This window comes from Chiloscyllium plagiosum, chromosome 11 (assembly GCF_004010195.1).
Source record: "Chiloscyllium plagiosum isolate BGI_BamShark_2017 chromosome 11, ASM401019v2, whole genome shotgun sequence".
NCBI lineage: Eukaryota > Metazoa > Chordata > Chondrichthyes > Orectolobiformes > Hemiscylliidae > Chiloscyllium > Chiloscyllium plagiosum.
Genome location: NC_057720.1, coordinates 68,013,610 through 68,024,544, shown reverse-complemented (window position 1 = coordinate 68,024,544; position 10,935 = coordinate 68,013,610). Strand labels below are relative to the sequence as shown.

The 10,935-nt window shown below is 43.1% G+C and overlaps 1 protein-coding gene across 5 annotated transcripts in view; it reads left to right on the top strand.

The window, feature by feature from the left end:
* The first annotated feature begins 3,291 nt into the window (after positions 1 to 3,291).
* Positions 3,292 to 10,935, top strand: part of LOC122554524 (dual specificity protein phosphatase CDC14A-like) — a 180,447-nt gene continuing 172,803 nt past the window's right edge. For all 5 annotated transcript variants that reach the window (XR_006313008.1, XM_043699680.1, XM_043699682.1 and 2 more), the window contains exons 1-3: positions 3,292 to 3,626; positions 3,810 to 3,900; positions 4,207 to 4,282. Coding sequence is in view for 4 of the 5 variants with exons in the window: in XM_043699680.1 (XP_043555615.1) it covers positions 3,581 to 3,626; positions 3,810 to 3,900; positions 4,207 to 4,282 (213 nt within the window). In the remaining variant the exon portion in view is untranslated. The remainder of the gene's footprint in view (positions 3,627 to 3,809; positions 3,901 to 4,206; positions 4,283 to 10,935) is intronic.

Here is a 10,935-nt window from a genome sequence, read left to right as displayed (position 1 = left end):
TGCCAACAAAATAAATCAGATTTTTGACTTCACAGTGCGTTCACCTGACCAGTGTGAATAACCAGAATAAATCTGGGAGAAAATCTATGCAAAACTCACGTTTGTAACAGTAACATACCCTGAAAATTAAAATTAGATATTAAAACAAAATAAACATACAATAATGTTCATAAACTGATAGTGAAATTTTCAAGTAGAGGGAATTAGTGTTCCAGAGTACGTACATGTGATCCGAACTGAAAAATAAGACATCAGTTAAAGGCTGTTAAAATTAATGCCACGTTGCTGAATAGTTTTCTGCCAAAACTTTTAGAAGGTTGCTGGCTGATCCTTTTGCTGTGTGGACAGAAATGAAGTGATAATTGGCCAGATTGGATTTGTCCTTTTTTGTGGATATACATACCTGGGCAAATTACCAAATGTTGGGAAGATGCTACTATTTTGTCTGTACTTGAATTACTGGTCCTGGAGAATAAGTCTTCAGGGCAATAGCTAGGATGATATCAGGGGCCATATTCATTGCTATAAGTAGTGTAATCATGTGGAATGAATCAAATTCCACCTGCAACATCAGGGTTCTTGGGCTGAAGCTGAAATGAATTGTCTATTTGGTACTGTCTGAACCTTGCTGACAATGCTTCAGTTTAAACCTTTGCACTGATATGCTGTGTTCACTCATCATTGAGGAGGGAGATGTTGGTGGAGACCCCTCCTGTTAATTGTTTAATTATCTACTAGCATTTATGACTGAACATGGTAAGAGTACAGATCTTTGATCTGATCTGTTGGTAGTGGGGTGGTCTATCTCTGCCTGCTGTTGCTGTGTTGTAAACATATAGTCTTGTATTATAGGTCCACTAGGTTGGCATCTTAATTTTAGCTATGGCTGAAGTTACTCTTGCATACTGGCTTACACTTCACATGACGAAGCAGCAGCGCTCCAAAAGCTTCTGATTTCAAATAAACCTGGTGGACTACAACCTGGTGTCATGTGACTTATGACCTTGTCCATCCAGTCCAACACTTTTACCTCCAAATCTTACACCTGTAAACCAGCATTATTGCCTTAGTTTAATGTTAATGCTAGATTCAAAATATGCAGGCCATGAGGTTACAGATTGTGGTTGAATATAATTCTGCGACATCCTCATGGATGTTCAGTTTTGAGGTACAAGATTTATTCTTGTTTTAACATGATTGTGGTCCCATATAACATAATGGACAGCATACTTCATGAGAATAAGGCTGAATGGCTACAGTATAATCGACAGGAAGATTAGTGAGACCCAGGTCAAGTAGCTTTTCCACTCTTGTTGGTTCTCCCAGTTCTTGTTGCAGGCCAATATCTCCTTCAGGATCAGACACTAAGGCTCATTCAAAGGGTGAGGCTGTCACCGGCTATACCAGCATTTATTGCTCATCCTCAACTGACTGAGGGCAATTAAGAGTCAACCACATTGCTGTGGGTGTGGAGTTGCATGTAGGCCAGATAAGGATGGCAATTTACTTCGCTAAAGGGATATTATGATGGAGATGGGTTTTCCCTGATAATCAACAATATTTTCATGGTCATTGAACTCTCAATTCCAGATTTGTATTGAATTCAAATTTCTTCATCTGCAATGGCAGGATTCAAACCACTGTCCCTAGAACATTACTTGGAACATTAACAGTCCAAAGATAATACCACTTGGATATCGATTCCCTGACCTGGAATCAATGTTGTGAACTTCCAGAGTCACTACCACCTCATTGTTTATCACTGTCTCACCACCTGGGCAGGGCATACCTGGGAATGGTGATGGAGGACATTGGCTCTAAGATATAAGACCATGACATAGGAGCAGGAATTAGGCCATTCAGCCCATCAAGTCTGCTCCACCATTCAATAATGGCTGATAAGTTTCTCAATGCTACTCTTCCACTTTCTCCCTGTAACCCTTGTTACTCAAGAACCTATCTATCTCAGTCTTAAATATACTCAATGACCTGGCCTCCACAGCTTTCTGTGGCAATGAATTCCATAGATTCACCACTCTCTGCATGAAGAAGTTTCTCTTTATCTCCATTCCTTTAGGGTGGCACAGTGATTAGCACTGCTGCTTCACGGCACCAGGGTCCCAGATTCAATTCCAGCCTTGGGCGACTATGTGGAGTTTGCACATGTTAAATTGCCCATAGTGTTAGGTACATTTGTCAGAGGGACACGTGTCTGGGTCGGTTACTCTTCGGAGGGTCGGTGTGGACCCTTCGGAGGGTCGCTGTTTCCACACTGTGGGAAATCTAATCTTTATTCTATGATTTGTTAAATATGAATTTATCCAACTGTTGTTTAACTTGCCAGCTCTTCCACTTTTGCTGAGTCCCCAGATGTTAGTGAATAATATTTTTTGTGATCAACAAGGCAGGGTGTGCTTTTGTTGTTTCTTATGCTTTTGTCAATATTATTCTTATTCAGCTTTTTAAAAGCACTTTTATTGAACTGAGTAACTTGCTCGCCCACTTTAGAGAGATCTTAAAAGTCAATCACACTATTGTGGGTCTGGACGCACATGTAGACCACACCGCGGAGAGACAGCAAAATTCTTCCTCTGAAGGACATTAGAGAAGGCTGAGGGGTATATAAGAGGAAATTGTTACCTTTGGTAGATGGGTCAATAACTAGAGTCCACAGTTTTAAGACAAGGAGATCTGAGGAAATTGTTTTCACTCAGAGTGTTGGATATCTGAAATGGAGGTAGAGTTGGGAACCGTTAAGACATTTATGAGCTATTTAGAACAAGCACTTGAAACGCTACAAAGCTCGGAGCCAATTCCTGGAATAGAGATACAGATGTTTTAGAACGGACGCTAATACGATGCGCTTCTTTTCAGGCTGTAGAAGCCCCTTTTGCAGACCCCAAACACCAATTGAAATCCCTGGTGAATGTATTATCTCCTCGGCCTCTCGATCTCTTAGCAAAGATGCACTGGATAAGCAACTAATCCTGAGAAGTTCCCTTATGTTGAGGAGTTAGGTATGACGGGTTTGGGAGCTAGTTTGAGGCTGGTGTGTAATCAAAGTGGACTCACTGTAAACTGCGAGCTGAAGAAAGCCTGCTGCTCTCGCGGCGCTCCCTGACGGGGTACAGTAGCGCCAGCTCTCGGCGTTGCCGTGCCCATTCTCGGAAGTTCTCCGATCCGACGATTGGCCGAGTGACTGCCATGGTAACGACAGGCAGCTGGCATGTGACTTTGCTGTTGACTTGTGTTTGCGGGCACCGCGACGCGCGGAGTGGCCTGAGCTGACGGCAAGGAGTCGCGGAGGGGTGGGGGCGGGCAGGGTGCCAAGCGTCGGCCACACTGGACAAACGCAAGGGACTACTTTCTCCTCTGGCTCGCAGGAAGCCTCGGACCACGGGGGCAGCACTCCCCTGCCTGAGGTCCGTGGTTCTCGCTCCCGAAAATTTGAATTTGGAACCGTCCCGAGCGCGCGCCTACTGACTCCCCCCTTGCATTGCCGAGGCGCGCGTCTTATTGACTTGACCCTCCTCACCCAGTGCACGCGCAGCGCCTCCGTACAACCCCCCCCTCCAATAAAATGGCCGAGGAGCAGGAGCTGATCAGCGCCTCTGAGTTTAGTAAAGGTGAGTGTTGGAGTTAAGGTCCTCTCGGGTTGAGGATGTATGTATCTATGTATGTTGACCCGTCTGCTCCCGGCGCGGAATGCTGTTGACATTGATTTTAATCCTTTTTCTTTCGCCTTCCTCCTCCTTCCCCCCCACCCCACCCCCCCCATCCCGGCTTCAAATTTCGTATTTTCATTCTAGATCGTTTGTACTTCGCAACTCTGAGAAACAAGCCGAAAAGTACAGTCAATACGCATTACTTCTGCATTGACGAGGAGCTGGTTTACGAAAAGTAAGTTTCTGGTTCTACGGTCGGGGGAGCAAAAAAGTTTCTGCAAGGAGCTACACGGTACGGTGTGGAACCGCGGATTTGTTAATGTGCTCATTAACACAAGGGAAATCAAGAACACAATTCAAGCTAATCTTACTTTTTATCTTGTCCTTGATTATTCAAAAACGTCAATGGATGTGATTGATATTTTTACTGGTTGGCTGTAGTAGGCGATAGCCTTCGAAACAGTATTGCACCAGAAACTGTCTGGAATTTTTTGCTGTACCGTAACCACACGCCAGTGAATTAATTGCTGATATTTTTCAGCTTCTATGCAGATTTTGGACCACTCAACTTGGCCCAACTGTATCGATATTGCTGCAAACTCAACAAGAAACTGAAAGTAGGTACCGTGGCAAAGGGTTAGTTGTTATATGAAATTAAAATGCTTAACAAATATAGGAAAAAAAACTGCGGTGAAGTCATAATGCTGCGAGTATTCCAGTGTAAATTTGTCTTGATGTTTTGTGGGAATCTTCAACGATCACCCCCGGGAATTGGGGAAAAGAAGTTGCATTTTTAAAAAAGACTTTTTAAATTTTGAGTGAAGGAAGAGGACTATGCCAAATAATTTGCGATGCAGGGAAAAAAGTGAAGCCATGATTGGCAATAAACAGTGTAGGTGTGACGTAATAAGTTTTTTTGGATACGATATTCTGAAGGAGAACGGTATATTTGAAAGATGTGGTTTCTGTTATCAAGTTGAAGTTAGGCACGTGTGCACTTGGAGGAATGATAATTGTGACTGGGATGTAATTCAAGAATACAATCCAAATAAGTTAGTCAAAGATATGAGGTTTCAAAGATATGAGGGCTTGGAATGTGTTTTGGGATTTGTCAGATTTTAGATACTATTCTCCTTCCAACCAGTTGCCTTGCTGAGCTAATTTGACATCATTTTCAGTAACACTAATTCTATAATAACAATGACACAATAAATTGTAGCACTTTCTGTCATCTCGCTTGCATGATAGTTCCTCTCCCATCCTACTATATGCCAAAAATAGTTTTCAAATGGTGACCATAAAATGTTAATCCCAATCAAATTGGGATGTCATGTTGATGTTATACAGGACATTGGTGAGGCCTCTTCTGGAGTAGTGTGTGCAGGTCTATTCATCCTGTCTTTGAAGAATACTTTTAAATTGAGAGGATTCAAGGAAGATTTACGAGGATATTGCTGGGAATGGAGGGTTTCAGTTATAAGAATAGACTGGAAAAGTTGGGACTCTTCACTGGACTATAAGAGGTTGAGGGGTGTCCTTATTGAGGTTTATAAAATCATGAGGGACATATATAAGGTAAACGACAAGGGTGGGTGAGTTGAAATCTGTGGGGCAGGCTTTTTAAGCTGACAGGAGAAAGATTTAAAACAAGGACTTGAGGGTCAACATTTTTGCACAGAGTGTGGCTCTTGTGTAGAATGAACTGCCAGAGAAAGTAGTGAATGCAGGTACAATGTTTTAAAAGACATTTGGATAAGTTCTTGAATAGGAAAGGTTTCGAGTGGTGTGGGTCAAGCTTAGGCAGATGGGACTACTTTAGTTTGTGACCATGTTTATATTGGACTATTAGGACTGAATAGGTCTGTTTCCTTGTTATATGTCTCGAAGTCAACTACTCTATCCTCGTCAAAACTCTTTGGAAATATTTCCGTCTCTGCACATTGCAGTTCATCTTTGCAAGACTCTTCGATCAAACTCTCATACTTCTGGGCTACGTAACAATGAAGAATGTCACTAATTGTTGCTGTTAGTTTCCGAGCCAACTGCAAAATCTCACAACTGTTACAACACAGAAGGAGGCCAGTTGACATGTCATGATTGAAGCAGTATTTTGAACGTATGAATTGAGTGCAGGAGCTTGCTATTCAATCCTTCCTGAAGAAGGGCTTATGCCCGAAACGTCGATTCTCCTGTTCCCTGGATGCTGCCTGACCTGCTGTGCTTTTCCAGCAACACATTTTCAGCTCTGATCTCCAGCATCTGCAGACCTCACTTTCTCCCCATTCAATCCCTTGTGCCTGCTTTGCCATTTAGTAATATTATGGCTGATCTGAATGAGCATTGAATCTTTTTGCTCCCTTACCTACTTTCCATCAGCCTCAATATTGTTTCTTTGCTGAAATAAATGTGAAATCGCATGATTGAGAGACTGAGGTAATACTAGATGACTTTTTTGCGGTCTTCAGTATTGCCCAAATAAAGTCAAGGAAATGTGCATTTATTTCAGAAATTCAGTAACTTGGCTATTTTTTAAAAATAATTTTGTTTATGGGATATAGGTCTTGCTGGTTAGGCCAGGTATTATTTCCCTGCCGTCTAGAGAAGATGGTGAGTGTTTTTTTTTGTTTAGAACTGTTGCAATACTTGGGATTTAGGTGAGTTGAGCACGCTGTTAAGACATGCTGTCTGTGATTTCTGATCCTTCGACAGAAGAGGAATGGAAACTAGGGAGTTGGAGTTCAGTTACTTGCATATAGCTCCATGCCTCTGATCTGCTCTTGTAGAAACCATATTTATATGGCTTGTCCAATTTCTGGTCAATGATGTTAAACAAAGAAAATTTACAGCCCAGGAATAGGCCCTTGGCCCTCCAAGCCTGAGATGATCCAAATGTACTGTCTAAACCTGTTGGTCAATTCCTAAGCATCTGTATCCCTCTGCTCCCCACCTACTCATGCATCTGTCCAGCCGCATCTTAAATGAATCTACCGTGCCTGCCTCTACCACCTCTGCTGGCAACACGTTCCAAACGCCCACCACCTTCTGTGTGAAGTACTTACCACGTGTATCCCCCTTAAACTTTCCACCTCTCACTTTGAAAGCGTGACCTCTCGTTATTGAATTCTTCACCCTGGGAAAAAGATTCTCTATCCGCCCTGTCTACACCCTTCATGATTTTGTAAACCTCCATCAGGTCTCCCCTCAATCTCCTTTTTTTCTAGTGAAAATAAACCTAACCTACTCGACCTCTCTTCATAGCTAGTAACTTCCATACCAGGCAACATCCTCGTAAACCTTCTCTGCACCCTCTCCAAAGTGTCCAAATCCTTTTGGTAATGTGGTGCCCAGAATTGTACACAGTATTCTTAATGCGGCCGAACCAATGTCTTGTACAATTTCAACATGACTTGCCAGCTCTTATACTCAATACCGTCTGATGAAGGCAAGCATACTATATGCCTTCTTGACCACTCTATCCACCTGTGCAGCAACCTTCAGGGTACAATGGAACTGCACTCCTAGATCTCTCTGCCCATCAACTTTTCCCAAGGCTCTTCCATTCCCATTGTATAATTTGCTCTAGAATTAGACTTGCCTAAATGCATCACCTCACATTTGTGAGGGATTCAGCAATGGTGATGCCATTGAATGTCAAGGAATGATGGTTGGATTTTCTCTTGTTCAGATGGTCTTGAACTGTGTAAGTATTTAGATTCCTAGAAATGTACAGCACTGAAACAGACCCTTTGGTGCAACACATTCTTGCCAACCAGATATCCTAAGCTAATCTAGTCCCATTTTTCAGTATTTGGTTCGCCTCATCTTAAACCTTTTTTATTCATATACCCATCCAGATGCCTTTTAAATGTTGTTGTACTTGTACCAATCTCCATCACTTCATCTGGCAGCTCATTCTGTATACGCACCACCCTCTGCATGAAAATGTTGCCCCTTGGGTCCCTTTTAAATCTTTTCCCTCTCATCCCAAACCTATCTCATCTAGTTCTGGACTCCCTCAACCCAGGGAAAATACCTTGTCTATTTAGGAGAAAGTGAGGTCTGCAGATGCTGGAGATCAGAGCTGGAAATGTGTTGCTGGAAAAGCGCAGCAGGTCAGGCAGCATCCAGGGAACAGGAGAATCGACGTTTCGGGCATAAGCCCTTCTTCAGGAATGAGGAAAGTTTGTCCAGCAGGCTAAGATAAAAGGTAAGGAGGAGGGACTTGGGGGAGGGGCGTCGGAAATGTGGTAGGTGGAAAGAGGTCAAGGTGAGGGTGATAGGTCAGACTGGGGTGGGGGCGGAGAGGTCGGGAAGAAGATTGCAGGTTAGGAAGGCGGTGCTGAATTTGATGGATTTGACTGAGACAGGGTGGGGGGGAAGGGAAATGAGGAAACTGGTGAAATCCGAGTTCATCCCTTGTGGTTGGAGGGTCCCTAGGCGGAAGATGAGGCGTTCTTCCTCCAACCGTCGTTTTGTTGTGGTCTCTTCCACTTCCTGCTCCTCCGCCTGCATATCCTTGGTGGAGTGGGAGGGGGAATTGAAATGTTGAGCCACAGGGTGGTTGGGTTGGTTGACCGTAACGCTAACCGTCGTTTTGTTGTGGTCTGACACTTCCCGCTCCTCCGCCCTTGAACCCCGCCCCTCCAACCGCCACCAGGACAGAACCCCACTGGTCCTCACCTACCACCCCACCAATCTCCATGTACAGCGCATCATCCGCCGTCATTTCCGCTACCTCCAAACGGACCCAAGGATATATTTCCCTCCCTCAATTTTGGTTTGAAGCTGAAGGTGATTTGTGGACTGTGAAACAGCTTGGGGTAAAGGAAAAGAACAGACCAAATTCACTTCTTTTGAGAGTCAGGCTGGAGGCTACGTGCAGGTTGATTCTTGATTAAAGCATTATAACAGACATAACAATCCTATAGAAGAGCGTTGTATTTAAACAGCTAGCAGAAGTAGGCTTTTAGTGAAGTTAGTATCTGGGAATTGGTTTCAGCCAGTCTGGAAGTGACTCTGTTCAAATAGATGGTGTGATGAAGTTGAAGGTGTGTACTGTACCTTTTGAGAGAGTGATTACTGTTTTGCAGTGAGAGCTTACAAGCACCTGTTATATGACTAGCAGTCTCAGTGTACTGGAAAATTGAAAACATGAAACTTGAAATGAAAATTAGCTGTGAAATTGATATCTGAATTGATTGGTTAGATTAGAATTGTTGTCAAAACAGCAATCAGTTTGAATGATGATACAGGATACTAAAACCCAATCAAGTTTAATTTATTGGTTTGAGTTTGCCAAACTCAATGAGACGATCTGATGTTTAGCATATTAAAAAGCAGGCATTATGAAAGTCAGAAGGAAGGTAATGGTCATTGAGAAAGACAGAGACTGTCATTCAAAAACACACTTGTATGGAAAAGGTACCTTTTGATAGAAACATCTTTGCAGTAAAAGACAGAAGACAACCCAAGCACATTTTCAGCTGAAAGAAGGACGACACTAGAGATGACAGCCGCTGTGTGGCTTTGAAATAAAGTTGATGTAATTTTAAGTGCAGGTAGTGAAGAAGGCTAATAGCATGCTGGCCTTCATAACAAGAGGAATTGAGTATAGAAGCAAAGAGGTGCCTCTGCAGCTGTACAGGGCCCTGGTGAGAAAACACCTGGAGTACTGTGTGCAGTTCTGGTCTCCAAATTTGAGAAAAGACATTCTGGCTATTGAGGGAGTGCAGCGTAGGTTCACGAGGTCAATTCCTGGAATGGCAGGATTACTTTAAACTGAAAGACTGAAGCGACTGGACTTGTATACCCTTGAGTTTCGAAGACTGAGAGGGGATCTGATTGAGACATATAAGATTATGAAAGGATTGGACACTCTGGCAGTAGGAAACATATTTCCACTGATGGGTGAGTGCCGAACCAGAGGACACAGCTTAAAAATACGGGGTAGACCATTTAGGACAGAGCTCAGGAGAAACTTCTTCACCCAGAGAGTGGTGGCTGTGGGGAATGCTCTGCCACAGGGGGCAGTGGAGGCCCACTCTCTGGATTCATTTAAGAAGGAGTTGGATAGAGCTCTCAAAGATAGTGGAATCAAGGGTTATGGAGAGAAGGCAGGAACAGGATACTGATTAGGAATGATCAGCCGTGATTATATTGAATGGCGGTGCAGGCTCGAAGGGCTGAATGGCCTACTCCTGCACCTATTGTCTAAAAATGGGCAGAGGTGCACCAGATTGTGTTGCTGGTAGCATACAAATAGGAAGTGTTACGGGTAGCACATGAATTACCAGTAGGAAGTCACCTAGGTGTAAGGAAGATTCAGGCTAAGGTACATTGGCCAGGCTATTGGCCTGGAATGCACAAGGATGTGGTTAACTTTTGTCGAACATATCATACGTGCCAATTGGTAGGTAAGCCACAAGTTGTAGTAAAACCAGCACCTTTTGTTGCCAATTCCCACATTCGAAGAATCTTGAATTATGATTTATGATTTGATTGTGTAGGTCCCCTCCCAAAAACTAAAAGTTAGAACCAGTACTTGCTTACCACAATAGATGTGTCAACCAGATTTCTGGAGGCATTTCCATTACAAAGTATTAAGGCAAAAAGTGTGGTAGAAGAGTTAGTAGCTTTTTTCACGGTATGGGCTAACCAGAGAGATTCAGTCAGACCAAGGGTCTAATTTTACTGCTGGGCTGTTTAAGGAGGTCATGGGTAGCTCAGGCATACAACACTTTAATTCAAGTGCGTATCATCCTGAATCCCAGGGAGCTTTAGAAAGGTCTGATGCAATGTGAAGAGCGTACTGTCAGGATTACCCAAGTGTTTGGGATAAAGGTGTTCCATTTGTATTGTTTGCCAGTAGAGATGCCCCAAATTAATCTAATCAGTTTACTCCATTTTTGAGCTAATATTCAGACATGAAGTGAGAGGGCCTTTGAAATTAATGAAAGGAAAAATTGACAGGACTGAAGTTGGTGATCTCACACTTGGATTATGTATCTGAGGTGAGGGAGAGATTAAATCGGGTAAGTGAGTTAGCTAAACAACACCCGAAGAGGATACAGCATAGAATGAAGCAGGTAGCAGATTAGAAACTCTGAAATTTGGACGTTTTCCCAAGGGGAACAATACTTAATAGTATTGTTACCAGTGGTAGGACATTCCTTCAAAACCAGGTTTAGTGGTCCCTATCAAATTGAGAAAATGTTGAGTCAGGTACACTATCTCGTACAGATGCCAGTTAGGAAAAAAAACTATATTGGGT